Below are 15,703 nucleotides of genomic sequence, written 5' to 3'. Positions count from 1 at the left end.
CATATGTGTCAAATGTGAACAAATGCTTAATGCTTACCTGGAGCCTTGTATTGAAGACTGTGAGATTATATCTTGGCCCAGTAGCAAAGTATGCAGGGGTTGATTAGTGATGTCTGCCTTGGACACAGGTTAGGAAAGGGGTGGTGTGTGTGCTATGTGTCTGTCATCACTGGATTAGATGATTTCTAAGTTCTAGCTGTAAGCTCCTCTGGCTCAGCACCCTAGGAATGAGAAAGAACCAGAGGCATGGTTAGGTGAACCAATTCCAGCATGGTGAACCAATGCTGGAAGGTGGGATTGGCCAGTGTCTTGCTAATGGCTCTCTGTGCCCACAGAGTTCACCCACGCAGGGCAGGGTGGGCTGATTGAAGAGCCCACGGGCGATGAGCTACCAACCAAGAAGGGTCGGAGAAACCGTTTCAAATGGGGCCCAGCATCCCAGCAGATCCTGTTCCAGGCCTACGAGAGGCAGAAGAACCCCAGCAAGGAGGAGCGGGAGGCGCTGGTGGAGGAGTGTAACAGGTAGAATGGCTGGTGGTCAGCAGGGCTGGTTTGGTCTGGGCTGGGGGAAGGCGAGGGGGGCTCTGGGTCCTGAGGGAGGCTCCCCAGGTTTTGAGAGCTCCTGCTGTTGGCCCAGGAGTTCTCAGCTCCTGTTCAGTGTCTGACACCTAGCTCCATTCCTGGCACCCACCCCCCACGGACCCAAGCAGCCCTTGAGTGGCTGCTCGTCTCACTCATCCTCACTACAACCCTACACTTACTGGGCTCACTCTATAACTGAAGAGATTAAGAGAGGCTAAGTCACTTGCTCAAGGTTGCACAGCAGACTGGGCTCGGAACCCAGGTCTGCCAGCCTCAGCAAATACTCAGGTAGAGCCCTACTTCTCAGAACCCTCCCCCCAGCCCCAAGGGAGGGTTCTTCTGTGCCTGATCCAGAGGCTCATGAGTGGCCATTTCTGCAGGGCGGAGTGCATCCAGAGGGGGGTGTCACCGTCACAGGCGCAGGGGCTGGGCTCCAACCTCGTCACAGAGGTGCGCGTCTACAACTGGTTTGCCAATCGGCGCAAGGAAGAAGCCTTTCGGCACAAGCTGGCCATGGACACGTACAGCGGGCCGCCACCAGGGCCAGGCCCAGGCCCTGCGCTGCCTGCCCACGGCTCCCCTGGCCTGCCCCCACCGGCCCTCTCCCCCGGTAAGGTCCACGGTGAGTGCCATGTGGGCAGAGGGATTGGGATGGTGGGTACAGAGAATATGGGGGTGGGTGGGAGAGTTGGGGAGCACCACCCCAGTGGCAGCAGCCACCCAAACCTCTTAGCACTTCCTTACGGCTCCAACTCCACTCTATTTGCACTGCTCTATCCACTCCACCCCTCTCCAGTCCATTGACCACTCAACTTCGCCCACTGTACTCCATTCCATCCGCTCCATTCACTCCACCCTCATTTGATTTCAGTTACTTCAACTCATTCCAGATCAAACCAACTCAATTCATTTCAGCTCAGTTCAATTCAACTCAATTCAGTTCAACTCATTATAATCTAATTTAGTTCATTTAAATTTGGAATAGTTTGATCCAATCCAATTCCCAGTTGATTCAGTTTAACTAAATGTATTTCAAGGAAATTCAGTTAATTTTGTATCAGTTCAATTCCAATCCAATTCGACTCAATCAATCTCAATTCATTTCTGGTTTGATTCAATGATACTCAGTTTCATTCAACAAATTCCAGTTCATTCTATTCAACTCAGTTTGCTGTGGTTTAATTTCACTACCGTCAATTCAGTTTGGCTCAGTTGTCTTTTTTTTTTTGGCCACACTGCACTGCACGGCATGCGGGATCTTACCCCGACCAGGGATCAAACCCCGTGCCCCCTGCAGTGGGAGCGTAGAGTCTTAACCCCTGGACCACCAGGAAAGTCCCTGGCTCAGTTGTCTTTTACTGAGCACCTACTTCACGTCAGGTATAGCCCTGGGCAGTGAGGGCCACAGAGCTAATAAAACGTGGCCCTTGTGTTCAAGGAGTTGGAAGCAACCAGCACAGGGCCTGGCAGGAAGTGGACACTCAAGCAAAGTCTGCTGGCTGCATAAAGATGGGGTGAGGGGTCTGCGCAAACCAATGCAGTTTGGAATGATGGGGGCCATGGAGGCGGGCAGGGAAGTGGGGTGCTGAGGCTGGACACTGCTCCCGCTCCAGGAGTGCGCTATGGACAGCCTGCAAGCAGTGAGGGGGCAGAAGTGCCCTCAAGCAGTGGTGGTCCCTTGGTGACAGTGTCTGCACCCCTGCATCAAGTGTCCCCCACGGGTCTGGAGCCCAGTCACAGTCTGCTGAGCACAGAAGCCAAATTGGTGAGTGTCCCGCCCCATCCCCCCCCACCCCCGCCAATCTCCCCTTGGCTGGGAGATTCTGGAGCAGTCCCCAGGGAGGTAGGGTGGGACCCCACCTGACTCAGTTCGGCTTCCCCGTCAAGGTCTCGGCCACTGGGGGCCCGCTGCCCCCGGTCAGCACCCTGACAGCACTGCACAGCTTGGAGCAGACATCCCCGGGCCTCAGCCAGCAGCCCCAGAACCTCATCATGGCCTCGCTTCCCGGGGTCATGGCCATAGGGCCTGGTGAGCCTGCCTCCCTGGGCCCCACGTTCACCAACACGGGCGCCTCCACCCTGGTCATTGGTAAGCTGGTGGGATGGACGGGGGCATCTGGGGGAGGGTCTCCCGGGTCTCCCACAGAATCCAGGAGCAGGGAGAGCCGCTGGGACTCATTCCTTCATGTATTTATTGAGTGCCCACTCCGTGCTCCACCAGTGATACACAAGTGGACCAAACAGCGCCAAATCTCAGCCACCCAAGTGGGGAGGCAGACAATAAGCAGAATATGGGTTGGCCAAAAAGTTCGTTCAGGTTTGTCCTAACATCTTACAGAAAACCCCGAACGAACTTTTTGGCCAATCCAATACATACGTTATAGAGTACCTTATAAAGGTAAAACAGCTATGGGAAAACAGAGCAGAGCAAGGAGGACTGAAGTTTTCTAGGTTTTAGGTTTTAGTTTTTTTTTTAAAAGCCCAGAAAAACTTTATTCAGAACTATTATGCAGAAACTCAATATATAAGACAGACAGGGAGCTGCTGGGAGCCGGGTACAGAGAGTTAAGCCCCAGGGCCTTTGCATTGTTGTGGAACCCCAGGGCTCCAGGGACCCTAGTTTGACACACCCCCTGCCCTTATGATGAGCTAGCAGCTCAGAGGGGGAGTTAACTTGCCAGGGCTGTAACTTAGTGAAGGTTCCTAGTGCAAGGCTCTTTCCTGATTACCTTGTCCCCTCCTCCAACCCACTGGCTCTAGGAGGGAGAGATGGTGCCCCTGGGGGTCAGGGCTGGGCCTGAGGAGGCCACGGAGGCGGCAGGAGGTCTGGCTGACTCCTGCCCCTCCCGCTCCAGGCCTGGCCTCCACGCAGGCACAGAGCGTGCCGGTCATCAACAGCATGGGCAGCAGCCTGACCACCCTGCAGCCCGTCCAGTTCTCGCAGCCTCTGCACCCTTCCTACCAGCAGCCGCTCATGCCCTCCGCGCAGAGCCACGTGGCCCAGAGCCCCTTCATGGCCACCATGGCCCAGCTGCAGAGCCCCCACGGTGAGCACCCCTCGGCCCCCTGCTGGGGGAGGCGGTGGGAGAGGCTGGCTGTCGTTGAGCCCAGGGGAAGGGGGCGGCTCAGCAGATGCTGCGGTCTGCGTGTGTGTCTGATACAAGTGTGAGTGCTTCTGTGACGGAGGCTCTGCGGGCGCTCAGGTGAGCGTCTGTGGGCTGGAATACGTTTCAGTGTGTGGCTGCATGTGCACGCACGTGGGTTTGTGTGAGTGGGTGTTTGTGTGTGCACACCCACGTGTGCCCTTGGGGCCATATGTATTTCTCAGCTTTTAGAAAGGTAATGTGGAGCATACACCATGAATGACACAACACTCCCAGCAGGGCTTGGAGCAACACTCTGTCATCAAACACCATGATTCCTGCAGCAAAAGGTAGAATTCCACGAAGTGGGTTAATAAAGACTCAGCCTCACATCAGGTTCAGGTCAGATTTTGCCACCAAATGAGCTCTAGTGCCAACCAGACAAAAACCTGTTGGCTTTCAGACCTTTCTGGAACTTGGACTCTTGGATAAGGGCTTGTGGACCTGAACATCTGTGTATGGTTGAGGGCACCATTTATATGTGTATGTGGGTGGTTGTGTTTTCATCTGAGTCCATGTGAGAATACGTGATTTGTTTTCTACTGGCATCTGTGTGTATATTTGTGGGGCTGGGGACTGCAGGTGAAATTCTGGGTTACACTGTGGAGAGGGGTCCTGGAGATGGAGAAATGCTGCCCCCTCCTCACCCCCTAGCAGGAGCCCTGGCCTTTCCCTCCAAGGCCGGTACTTAGTGCCCTAACAGCACCTGTGCTCCCGTTGCCCTTCACACCTGTCCTCTTGAGGTGACCGCAGGAGCTGGGTTTGGGGTCCCGGCCTCGCCCAGGCTCCTCTCCACTGAGACAGGCGGAGCAGGCCCCTGTGGTTGGGGAGAGCGTCCAACCCCTCTATCTGGAGCTCCCAGTTTGGGAAATCGGCCCTGAGTCCCCAGACACTGCCCCACTGGGCTGCTCACCAGGCCCACGCCCCATTTCCCCGGAGCCCCTCGCCTTGAGGCCCTCCTGGGAGGGGTTCAGCCCAGCCCAGGTGCCAAGTCTGTGTCCTCTCTCCTCCCTCCCTCCCGGCCAGCCCTCTACAGCCACAAGCCCGAGGTGGCCCAGTACACCCACACGGGCCTGCTTCCGCAGACCATGCTCATCACCGACACCACCAACCTGAGCGCCCTGGCCAGCCTCACACCCACCAAGCAGGTAAGGCCCAGGCCTGCCCCGGCCCCTCCCTGGGTCCTGCCCCAGCGCACACCCTGGCGGCTCAAGAGCTGCCCTTCTGCCAGGTCTTCACCTCAGACGCTGAGGCCTCCAGTGAGTCCGGGCTTCACACACCAGCGTCCCAGGCCGCCACCATCCACATTCCCAGCCAGGACCCTGCTGGCATCCAGCACCTGCAGCCCACCCATCGGCTCAGCGCCAGCCCCACCGGTGAGTGGCCTTTCCCTGCCGCCCCCCTGCCGTCCCCATAGCTGGGGAGGAAGACGTGAGCAGCAGACGGGGGGCAGGGAGGGGGTAAATGTGAGGGGGCACCTGTGCTCCCCTGAAGTGAGCCGAGGGGGGTGTGAAACCACAGGAAATGGGCCTGTCTCACAGGAACATCTATTAACTCAGTTGAGGAAAAAGATAACCGGAAGAGGTGGTAGGGGGTAATCAGGAGGCGAGAACTGGGCTTGCCGGGGACCAGAAGTGACTCATGGATGTGTTGCTTTAGCTCAGGGTTTAGCATTTTTTTGAATTCGTTGCCAACAGCTAAAAATTAAGAGCTTTCATAGACTTCTGGCTCCTCTTCGAAAGTCGGAAGGACTCGTGTTGCCCCGTGGCAACCACAGAGTGTGGGCTCTCTAGCCCACCACGTCCCACCCAACCCACACATTTCCATTCCCTGAAGACCTGAGTCTGCAGCCCACAACGTCAGGGTGAAGAGCAGGCACTCTGGAGTCAGGCTGCTGGGCTCTGAGACCCAGGGCAGCCGCTTGCTAAGTGTGAGCCTCAGCATCCTCCGCCCAGCGCTGGCGGCTGCAGGGACAGTCACTGAGGGCTCCACGGTCCAGGCTCTGTGCTCTACCCATGAGGTGTGTGTCGGCATCCCCGTTTTACAGATGAGAAAGCACTCAAGGAGGAGAGGGACTTGGCGGTGCTTCCAACAGCCACTAGGTAGTGGGGCCAGGACCTGAACCCAGGTCCAAACTCAAAGCCCATTCATGCTCTTAACCATCTGAATCAGTCAGGGTTCTCCTGAGACGCAGAACCAATAGGAATACACACACACGCACATATATATAAGGAATTGGCTGATACGACTGTGAGGGCTGGTGAGTCTGAGAGCTGCAGGGTAGGAAGTGACGCTGCAGTCTCCTCCGGGAAACCACAGCCTTTGCTCTTGAGGCCTTCAACTGATTGGATGAGGGCCACCCACATTATCAAGGGAACTCTCCCTTACTTAACGTCAACTGCCGTAGGTGTTAACCACATCTACAAAATACCTGCACAGCCACGCCTGCATTAGGGTTTGGCTCAATGACTGGGTACTAAAAGGCAGCCGAGCTGACGCATAAAACTAACCACGACGCCAGCTCACCAGCGCTTCTGTGATGTTCCCACTAAAATGTGCTGGGAAGACCACTGCCTCGTGGCCCTGGAGCCTAGCTGGCGGTTAATAAGGCCCGAGGGCAGAGGTGTGACTCTGGGGTCCGGTCACCTGCTGAGATTTAGGAGGTGGCGAGGTGCCACTTTCCCATCCCGAGTACCCCTTAGGGATGGTGGGTGGGGAGGGGTCGGGACGGGCATGGCAGGAAGCCAGCCGCCTCCTCTGCCTCTGCAGTGTCCTCCAGCAGCCTGGTGTTGTACCAGAGCTCCGACTCCACCAACGGCCATGGCCATCTGCTGCCGTCCAACCACAGCGTCATTGAGACCTTCATCTCCACGCAGATGGCCTCTTCCTCCCAGTAACCATGGACACGGCCTCCCAGGGGATGGGCCCTGGAGCCTACACAGACTGCTGGAGGGGTGACCAAGACATCTGAGCCTGCAAAACTTTCACTGCCCCCAGGCTGCTGCTCCTCCCTGGAAAACTGTGCCTCAGTCCCCACCCTGTTCCCCTCAGAAAAGGTGGGGGGGGTTCTGAGGCGCCCCAACCCGAGGAGGGCTGCTTCAGTGCACAAGAGGGAACCATGCAGAGCTGGGAAGCAGAGCCTGCTCCTGGTGGGACTCGGGAGGGACTGTCCCTGCTGCTCAGGGTAAATCTTGTCACTTGGAACAGAAGGGGGCAGCCCTGGACTCTGGTACCCCCAGGCCGGGCCTGTGGAGAGGCCACACTTCTCAGGACACCAGGCTGTGCAGCTGGGAGAGAGGTCATAGGTCAACGTGGCCCCATGCTGTCACCTGTGCCCCAATCAGGCCACTCCACCCAGCCCCCCTTCCTGCTTTTAACCCGCACACCCATTTGGACCCACCTGTCCCCCATCACATAAGCATCGCCTGAGTGGCTCCTCTGTGCCAGGGCCTGGGGCAAGCAGGCCTCTCCAGCTTCCCTCGTCCTGAGCCATCCCTCTCCCCGGCCGCCATGATCTCCCGTTTTCTTGGACATCTGTCCCCCTGCGCATCACACCTTCTGATGCCAGCCTGGCATCTCGCCTCTACTGGAAAGCCCCCACCCCCGCAGGCCTAGGTGTTGTCCCTGCTCCTATGGGAGACTCGTGACTCTGTGCCTGGTGCCAAGTCAAGGTCGTGGGGCAGCAGACCCTTCCCTGCTTTGGGGGAGAAGCTGCTGAGCTCAGAAGGCGGTAAGGCCAGGGCAGCTGGCAGAGCTGAGGGGCCCAGAGGGAGAAGAGAGACGAGACCAGAGGAGAGGTTGCCGCCTGGAAGCTTGGAGCCCAGCTGGCTGAGGGAAGGCGATCACAGCCCACCACCCCGGGGAGGTTGAGGTCCTGAGGGACAAGGGAGCCGTGCCAACCCAGGGCTCATCTCCCTGGGGCTGCTGCAGATAACCCAGCCCCAGTGGACTGCCTCCATACTGGATTGAGGAAGGAGCCAGGGGAGAACTGGCATCCCCTGCAGCTTGCAGCCGGCTAAGGGCGAGCCTGTACATTTATTTAACTTTTAGTAAAGTAAATGAGGAACATGTTGAAACGTCTTGCTTGTCCACACATCGCGCAGATGGGATTGGGCAGGCAGAGGGGGGTGGAAGGGGACCAGGAGCCCAAGGAGGGATGGGGCCGGCACACACGCTCTCACATCCCACCTCTGTCTTCCTTGCTTTGCCGAATCTCCAAGGCCAGGCAACGAAGCCAGCACTTCACCTTCACCTTGAACTTCTGCTCCTTCTTGCAGGATACATGGGTCCATGAATCCCCCAGGCGACGAGTGCTGTGACACTTCCTGAAGCCTTGATGCTGGGGCAGTGGAACACTTCTGGGGGTGTAGGCAGGACCCCTCCTGTGTGATGCTTACTTACAGTGGCCCGTCAGGATTCAGCACGGACACGAGGGTAGCACCCAAATCCCTCTGTGACATTCTGGGTCCCTCGACAATTTATTTTCAATTATCTGGATGGCTCAGAGACATGATCATGCATGGCGTATTCACAATGTGAAGAAAGAAAATTCTGGAAAACCAGGTGGAGGCAGGGATCTCTCTCCTTCTTTTCCAGACAGTGTTATATCAGGTCTGTGTGGCTTGGAGGGGGACGCACAAAACTCCTCCTGGGGCTTGGCATCTCGGAGACCCCCTCCCTCGTTTTCTTCAGGTCGTCTCCCACACCAGGCTGAGGAGGTGGAAGCTCTACCACTTGGCCATCAGCCTTCAATAACTGGGAGGCTCCTCCTTCTTCCTGAGACCACAGAATGTTCTGGTACCACAGGTCTGCCCCAGCCCCAGTGGGAGCACAGAAGGGCAGGCCTTGCTCACCCCACAACCGCTTCTTTGCCCCGACCCTTGGGCCAGCCCCAGTCATGGGCGAAGTCTAGACTTGCTAGCCAAGTCCTTGCACTTGGAGAGGGAGGCGGGGCTTGGACATGCCTTGTCCCCGGCAGGTGCCCGAGCTGGGCCCCGTGCTCACAGGCGGGGCTCAGTTTGCAGGCACGGCTGCTGCGCTCTTTGCTGGTGGGGATGGGGAGGCCTCACTGGCCCTCTTTGCCTTTTTCTTCCTTTTCTTCTTTTTGGTCCCAAACGGCACCTGGTCTCCATTGAGCCCGGTGGACTCCCTTCCTTGCTCCCCAGATGCGGCCTTGCTTGCAGTGGTGGCCACGGGGTCAAGGTCGGTGCTGTCCTCCTTGGCTTTCTTTTTCCACTTCCTTTTCTTCTTCTTTGCTTTTTTCTCCACGTTGCCAGGGCCGTGGATGGCGGACTCCTGGACGATGTCAGAGGCTGACACAGCCGCCTCCCGGCAGCGCTGCAACTCCTCGTCGCCATCCTCGCTGCTGCAACGGGAGTGCAGGCCAGGTCAGCTGGAGTCGGGACGGGGCCCCAAAGCCGCCTCTCACTGCCTCAGTCCAAGCCACCAGAGAGAGGCCACGGACAGAGGGTGGCGGTTGGAGAACTCAGCCTTGGCAGTGAGGCAGAGCTGGGTTCCAATACTGGCTTCTCTGCTTCCTGGCTGTGTGACCTCATATTGCGACTTAACCTCTCTGACCCTCAGTGTCTTCATCTATAAAACGGGGATCTTAACAGAGCCCAGGCCTCACAGGGATGTCCCAGGAGTGCAGTGTCCGGCACAAGATGGGTGCTGGAAAAGCAGTAAACATCCAAAGCCAACGCCCAGTGGAAACTCTTCCCCCTCCCACTGAGGTACTATTTTTTCAGCTACTGCAGGGCTCCTTCTGGGCCTGGACCTGACTGGAGTTGGCCTGGCTATTTGGGGGGCAAGGGGGACTGGCCAAGACAGAACACAGGCAACAACGAGGGAACTTGAGGAGTGGGTGTCCCATCTTACCTGGAGCTGGAAGGCAACCGTTTCCGGCGGGGCTGGGGAGCAGCTTCCTTCTCAGGGCCTCCAGGGATGGACGTGAAGAAAAGGCGGAAGCCTGCAACCCACAGGGGCGGAGTCAGCACCGCCAGGGGCACCCCAGGGGCCGAGGCTGCCCCGTCTCTGCCCTCAAGGAGCTCCCAGTCCAGCGGGCATCGCTCCTAACTACAAAACGGTGCCTCGTAGGATGAGAGGCTCACTTGCTACCTGCTGCAGCGAGAGGATGGGGTGCTTGAGGGGATGCCGGCTGCCGAATCAAGTCAGCAAGCCCTCAGAGGCTTCAGGGAGCCAGCAGCTGAGCCTCCCGCCTAAGGCAGCCCTCAGAGTGGCTAATGAGTTGGGCAGGGGACAGAGACTCATGCGGGAGAGGCTGCAGGGTGCAGTGGCTAGGCACTCCTGCTTAGGGTCACCTCGGGCCAGTGTCTGCATTCCCCAGAGCCCCAGTCCCCTCATGACTCCCCCCTGTGAACAGGATCACCGTAATACACGCCTCGCACAGGGGCTGCAGGGATGAAAGAAGATAAAATGCCAAAATGTATTTCCCAGCTCCAGACTCACGGGAGGTGCTTGATAAAGGAAAGTATAACTGCTCACCATCATCCTCCAGGACGCCTCTCGGTACCTCAGCCTTTCTTGGCTCCTTCACTACTTCTGAGATGGTAATGGAGCTAAGGGAAGAGAGGGTGGATTTAAGATGAGATTCTGGGTAACAACGAAAATTCTTTTTAATTAAAACTTGCTTTTCTCCCTTTAAGTGGAGGGGGTAGGGTAACGTGATACTAAGTGCAAAGGCGGAGAGCACCCCGGCCTGATGGGGACGCAAATGTCCATAGTGCCAGCTCGAACTGCGGTGCCTCACTGGTTTAAACCCTACTTTATTCCAGAAAGTGCTGAAGAAGTTTTGAAGATACAGTACAACAAAATGAGTGCAATTTCAAATAAGGCAAAGAGAAAACAAGAGCAGGAAGGACAGAAAGAGCCAGAAGTGTGGCCAGGAAGCCCTACACACTTGCTAGACAGAGGGTACACATTTCGTTCTGAACTTCCTGGCAGCAAGCACGAAAAGGGAAATATGACCAGTCTAGCAAAAAACAGTTCAGAGGTCAGCTCCTAGGGCAGGGCAGACCTGTTTTTTTTGTTGTTTGTTTTTTTTTTCATTTTTAAATTTTTAAAAACTTGAGCTCATTGTAGATTGACATACAGTACCAAGAAATAATACGGGGAGATCCACGGACTCCCCCCCACCCCGTTTCTCCCTCTGGTGACACTGCGTGTAACTAGGGTCCATTATCACAACTGGGAAACTGACTTTGCTACAACCCACCGACCTTTTTCGGACTTCAGACCTGGGTTTTGAATCCTGATTTTGTCACTTACTAACAAGGGACTTCATCTCTCTGAGCCTGTGTTACCTGTCTCTACACTGCGAGTGCTAAGAGTCCCCGCCTCTGAGGGCTGCCACAAGAATTAAATGAGACAGTGGGTACCAAGCCCTGAGCACAGAGCCTGGCTGCAAGCCAGCGCTCAGTAAACAGCAGCTACGACGATGCTGAAGACGATTACTGTTGTCAAGATAAGCAATGAGCTTCACAGGACCCCCTTTCTCTAGAAGCACAGAGAGAGCGGGGAGAACTGACGAGACCAGGAAGCAGGTCTTGGGGGAATGCTGGTGGGGCAGTCACCTCGCACCGCAGAGACCGACGCTCTCAGCAACATCCTCGCAGCGAACACAGCAATGCACTGGGTGCTTCTCCTAACTGCCTTCTGTAGGTGCCAGAGGCCTCCCCGAAGTCCTGTGCGGGACGCGGTCTGGGGTCTGGGGAGAGGGAGCGGAGACGCGGTCTGGCCCAACTGGGCGCCGCCCCTGACCCGGGTAGTATCTAACCCAGTAGTTCAACGTCGGTCCGCAGGGGACACCAGGCAATGTCTGGAGACACAGTTGGTTGTCACGGCTGGTGGAGAGACACTACTAGGATCTCATGGGTAGAGGCCAAGGAGGCAGCGAACCATCCTACGTGCATGGTATAGCCCCGCACAACCACGGACGATCCAGTCCAAAATGTCCATAGTGCCAAGATGAGAAACCCTGATCTAACACAAGGGGCCAACTGGAGTATCGTTTCTTTGGAGAGAAATATGGGAACGCTGCAGGGAATATCCTGACCGCGTGTAACCCGCATCCTGCTGGATGTCCACCTAGGGAAGCATCCATTGCGGATCACTGCAACGCCAGGCGGGCCCTGGTCACCCTGAAGCCGAACCGTCATGGAGAAAAACCGCTCCCATGGGGTGAGATGCTAATTGACCTTCCTAAACATGTTTAACACATTCCCAGGTTGGGGGACTGGCACTAACGCCATGGGGGTGCAGGCTGCTGAGGCCTGGCCCTACATTCTGTCTGGGAGGAGCAGCTGGTGTGCACTTTGGGAAGGCTTATTTGTCCTTTTTCAATGACTACTTCAAATTGCAGGACTATGGCCTGAACACCCTCAATCTCCTTTTCAAAACCTGCTAGGCTGGGGACTTCACTGGTGGCACAGTGGATAAGACGCCGCGTTCCCAATGCAGGGGGCCCGGGTTCGATCCCTGATCAGGGAACTAGATCCCACATGCATGCTGCAACTAAGAGTTTGCATGTCACAACTAAGGAGCCCTGGAGTGGCAACTAAGACCCGGTGCCACCAAATAAATAAATAAATATTAAAAAAGAACAACAACAAAAACCCTGCTAGGGCTCTGTCAAGTGGGGATGGATGTAGACCAGCCTATCCCGGAACACGTCCCATGACACACTATCAGTCATCCATGGAACAGCGGCATTGTGGCCAAATGAATTCGCAAGATGCTGGGCTAAACAAAGTTACACAGGTCTCTTTACTGCAGGACTTCTCAGGACCTTGAATACACTATTAGGAATCTAAATCTCCCAGGCACGGGGGTATGCAGAGTGCAGCGTTTCTCCACCTCTTTGCTGTTGGACCCCTTTTGTCAAGAGCCACACTCTGGACTCGCATTTCTGGGCACCTATTTTGGGAATGCTGACCTGGATCTTTACAGATTGTATTCTCACAGTGCCTGGCATACAGAAAGCACCCAAGAAATAGGAATACAGTTGGTCCCTTGCCCTCTTGCAGTGGGAATGAGCTCGGGTTCCCCTCTTCCTCTCGTGGTAGCAGGATTCCACAGTGGTTAAGAGCAGGGCCTTTGGAGTCAAAGCCACTCTGCTCCTCCCTCCCTGTGACTTCAAGCAAATGCTTCCTCTCACAGAGGGGAGCCTGTTGCCACATCTAGAGAAGGACAACGACAGGACCTCCGCGGTAGGGTGATTATGAAAAGCGATGATGTGACAGATGCCACGTGCTTGCCGCGATGTCGACTTACACACGCTGAGCTTCCAGGCCATGGGAGCCCTTACTCTTCGTATTAATGAATAAGGGCAGGTTACCTGTCCAGCAGGGCTCCCAGCATCTTAGCTACATGGGCTCGGAATTCAGGGGTGGTCTGCAGCTCGTTGCCGTCTTGTTCGTGCTCATCCACCTTGTGCCTACAACACACACGAAAAGGACCTCACTTCCTGCCAGCTCAGAAGCTGCCCCCATGAGGGCGGGGAAGACGTGTGTCTGGTTCGCACTGACATCCCAGGGTCTAATAGCCTCTGGCACACAGCAGGGGAGCAATATCAATGAATGAATGCATGAAACGTGAACCCAAAGTGCACAGTACCTGAGGCTCGGTTGGGTGGTTGGCAACTGAGTATTTGCAGCACCTGTGAAAATAACGAACACCAAAGCATTTATAGAGGAAACGACTATAGCATCAGTTGTGTGCCAAGCACTATTTTATGTGATTTACATGTATGACTCATTGAATCTTTCCAATGACCCCATGGGGTGGGGGGTGGGGGTTACCATTATCCCCATTTTGCAGAAGAGGAAACTGAGGCAAGGAGATGTAAAATAGCTTAGCCAGGGTCAAACAGCTAATAAGCGACAGAGTTGGGATGAGGACACAGGCCATCTGGCTCCAAAGGTCCCCCCTTAACCACTATGCTGAACAAGCAAGTGTAATTTGATTCCAGCATTTATTGAGTGCCTACTATGTGCTTGGCTGTGTGCTAAGTGCTGTGGAAGAGAGAGAAGAAGGGGGCTCAGTTATATTGATCACTGGACTGGGAGTCTGGCTGGGGTCTCAGCCTCCACTCATTAGAGGTGCCTTTCCAGCAAGTTCATTTATTTAAGAACTATTTTCCTGACCACTGTGTAGGCCCTGGGGATACCATGGTGAAGGGATACCAGCCCTCGTGAAGTTCACATCATGTAACCTCTCGCTCAATAAATATTTGTGGATCAAGTACAGGCCAGAGTTGACTCTAGGTGCTGGGGATGCAGGGGATGAAAGGAAAAAAGACAGGATAAATAAAGAGGCAATTGTAGAAGAAAGGAAAGCATTATATACGAAGGGAATCACACAAAGTATGATGATGGTGGAGAGAAGGCGTGTAACCCAGCTTTCCCGAAGAGATGGTGTCTCAGCTGTAGTATTAAAGGATGAGTGGGAGTCAGACAGGAGGGGGAAAGCAGTCCATGAAGAGAGACCGATCACATAATTGCTGCTATTTATTGGGCCTTTAATATGTGCCAAGCACTGCAGATACATCATCTCAGTTCCTTCTCAACCTTATGGGGTAGGTACTACCATTACCCCCACTTTACAGATGAGGAAATTTAAGTACAGTGAGATTTAAGTACCTTGCCCAAATTTCTTACTGCCAGTAAGTGATGGGGATGGAAAGGCATTTCTGCCTATAGAAAATGAAGAGAAAACTGCAGAGTTATGGTGCCCACAGATGAGAGGGCACAGTATGGTCTGGAGCCTACCTACGGGAAGTGTGCAGTATGGCAGGAAGGCAAAAAAATAGATTACCAAAGGGCTTGCAAGTCCTTCTCAACAAAAGCAGGGGTTCTTTGCCACGGCCTGGTCTGGCAGTCTGGTAAAGCCTGGATCCCTTCTCAGAATGATTTAGATGCAAAAAAATGTAACACATAGGATTACAAAGAAAACCAATGATACTGAAATTCAGTTATCATTAATAGTAAAAAGCCAAATTTGGGATATTATTAATATATGTGCTTCTTAATTAATGTATAAGATCTACTGATGGGTCTAAAAATTACTGTAATTTAAAAGCAGGGATGAGTGGAAATGATTTTTTTCAACATTTTATTGTGAATAAAATATTTTTGATATATCTGCAAAGACTGTAATGGGATTTGAAAATCTGTGACTTTTGTTAAGACAAAGTTAACAGGTATTGCCAAAACTACTGTGGCTTGTTGTTCACATACATGATGGAAAGAGATGCTAAATTTCAAACAGAGATTAATGAAAGTAAAGATGAAATATTTTTCCCATTCAGATTCACGGACCCTCTGGATTCTGTCCGGGATTAGGGACCCTTAAGTTAAGGGGTTTTGGATTTATTCCCAGGGCACTAGGGAGTCACGGTCAGAGAGACGTGTAGGACACAGCTCGCTGGCAGCCCCAGGGAGTGAGAAAGTGTTGGAGGCGGGGAAAGCCTGGATGCGAAAATCCAGTAAGGGTCGCAGTCACCTCGGACAGGTGGTGGGCTGCCCAGGGTGCGACAGTTAGGATGGACCCAGGGAAGCAAAGTCAAGAGACATTCAGGTGCTTTGGTTTCTCTGACGGGGATAATGGAACAACCCTCCCTGCTGAACTTGTCCGCGCTTTGACTCTGAACCCCACCCAGACCCTGGAGCCTCCTCGGGGAAAGAAGTCGAATTCCAGGGACTCCCTCCCCACCATCCATCCTCTCGGGCCGCAGGGGAAGATCCTGCGCCCTTCGGCCAGACTCCCCGAACATAGTCCCTTACCGACTCTTGGCTTCTCCGGGCCCCTCGGGCGCTGCTCCAAGCCCCAGGCCGGAATCGCCGCCTCGCGGCACCGCTCCAGCTCCTCCGCATCGCTGCTGCTGCTGCTGCTCTCCATATCGCTCATGGCGCCCCTGGGCGCCGCCACCTTGAAGCACCGCAAAGGATTGTGGGGAGCGC

General features: G+C 54.8%; 2 protein-coding genes across 5 annotated transcripts in view; one reads left to right on the top strand and one right to left on the bottom strand.

The window, feature by feature from the left end:
* Nucleotides 1-7,793, top strand: part of HNF1A (HNF1 homeobox A) — a 25,416-nt gene extending 17,623 nt beyond the window's left edge. Inside the window, exons 3-10 of one of the 3 annotated variants that reach the window (XM_082417469.1) lie at nt 336-522; nt 963-1,204; nt 2,196-2,347; nt 2,470-2,671; nt 3,438-3,629; nt 4,752-4,873; nt 4,957-5,101; nt 6,495-7,793. In XM_082417469.1, the coding sequence (XP_082273595.1) occupies nt 336-522; nt 963-1,204; nt 2,196-2,347; nt 2,470-2,671; nt 3,438-3,629; nt 4,752-4,873; nt 4,957-5,101; nt 6,495-6,622 (1,370 nt within the window). In that variant the 3' untranslated portion in view covers nt 6,623-7,793. Of the gene's footprint in view, nt 1-335; nt 523-962; nt 1,205-2,195; nt 2,348-2,469; nt 2,672-3,437; nt 3,630-4,751 lie in introns of all 3 variants that reach the window. The other 2 variants (XM_082417467.1, XM_082417468.1) reach the window with 2 other exon arrangements.
* Nucleotides 7,742-15,703, bottom strand: LOC309639824 (protein CUSTOS). 2 transcript variants are annotated; one of them, XM_082417592.1, is made up of 6 exons: nt 15,527-15,702; nt 13,359-13,401; nt 13,081-13,179; nt 10,230-10,303; nt 9,603-9,693; nt 7,742-9,090 (listed from the first exon to the last, which is right to left on the bottom strand). In XM_082417592.1, exons 1-6 carry the CDS (start codon nt 15,648-15,650, stop codon nt 8,739-8,741), a joined length of 783 nt encoding a protein of 260 aa, XP_082273718.1. In that variant the 5' UTR covers nt 15,651-15,702; the 3' UTR covers nt 7,742-8,738. The 2 variants fall into 2 exon arrangements, with proteins under 2 accessions (XP_082273718.1, XP_082273719.1); XM_082417593.1 differs by lacking the exon at nt 13,081-13,179 and having other exon boundaries at nt 15,527-15,703.

This window comes from Balaenoptera physalus (genome assembly GCF_965194825.1).
Source record: "Balaenoptera physalus genome assembly, chromosome: 12".
Lineage (NCBI taxonomy): Eukaryota > Metazoa > Chordata > Mammalia > Artiodactyla > Balaenopteridae > Balaenoptera > Balaenoptera physalus.
This window is presented reverse-complemented; position numbering and strand designations above follow the sequence as displayed.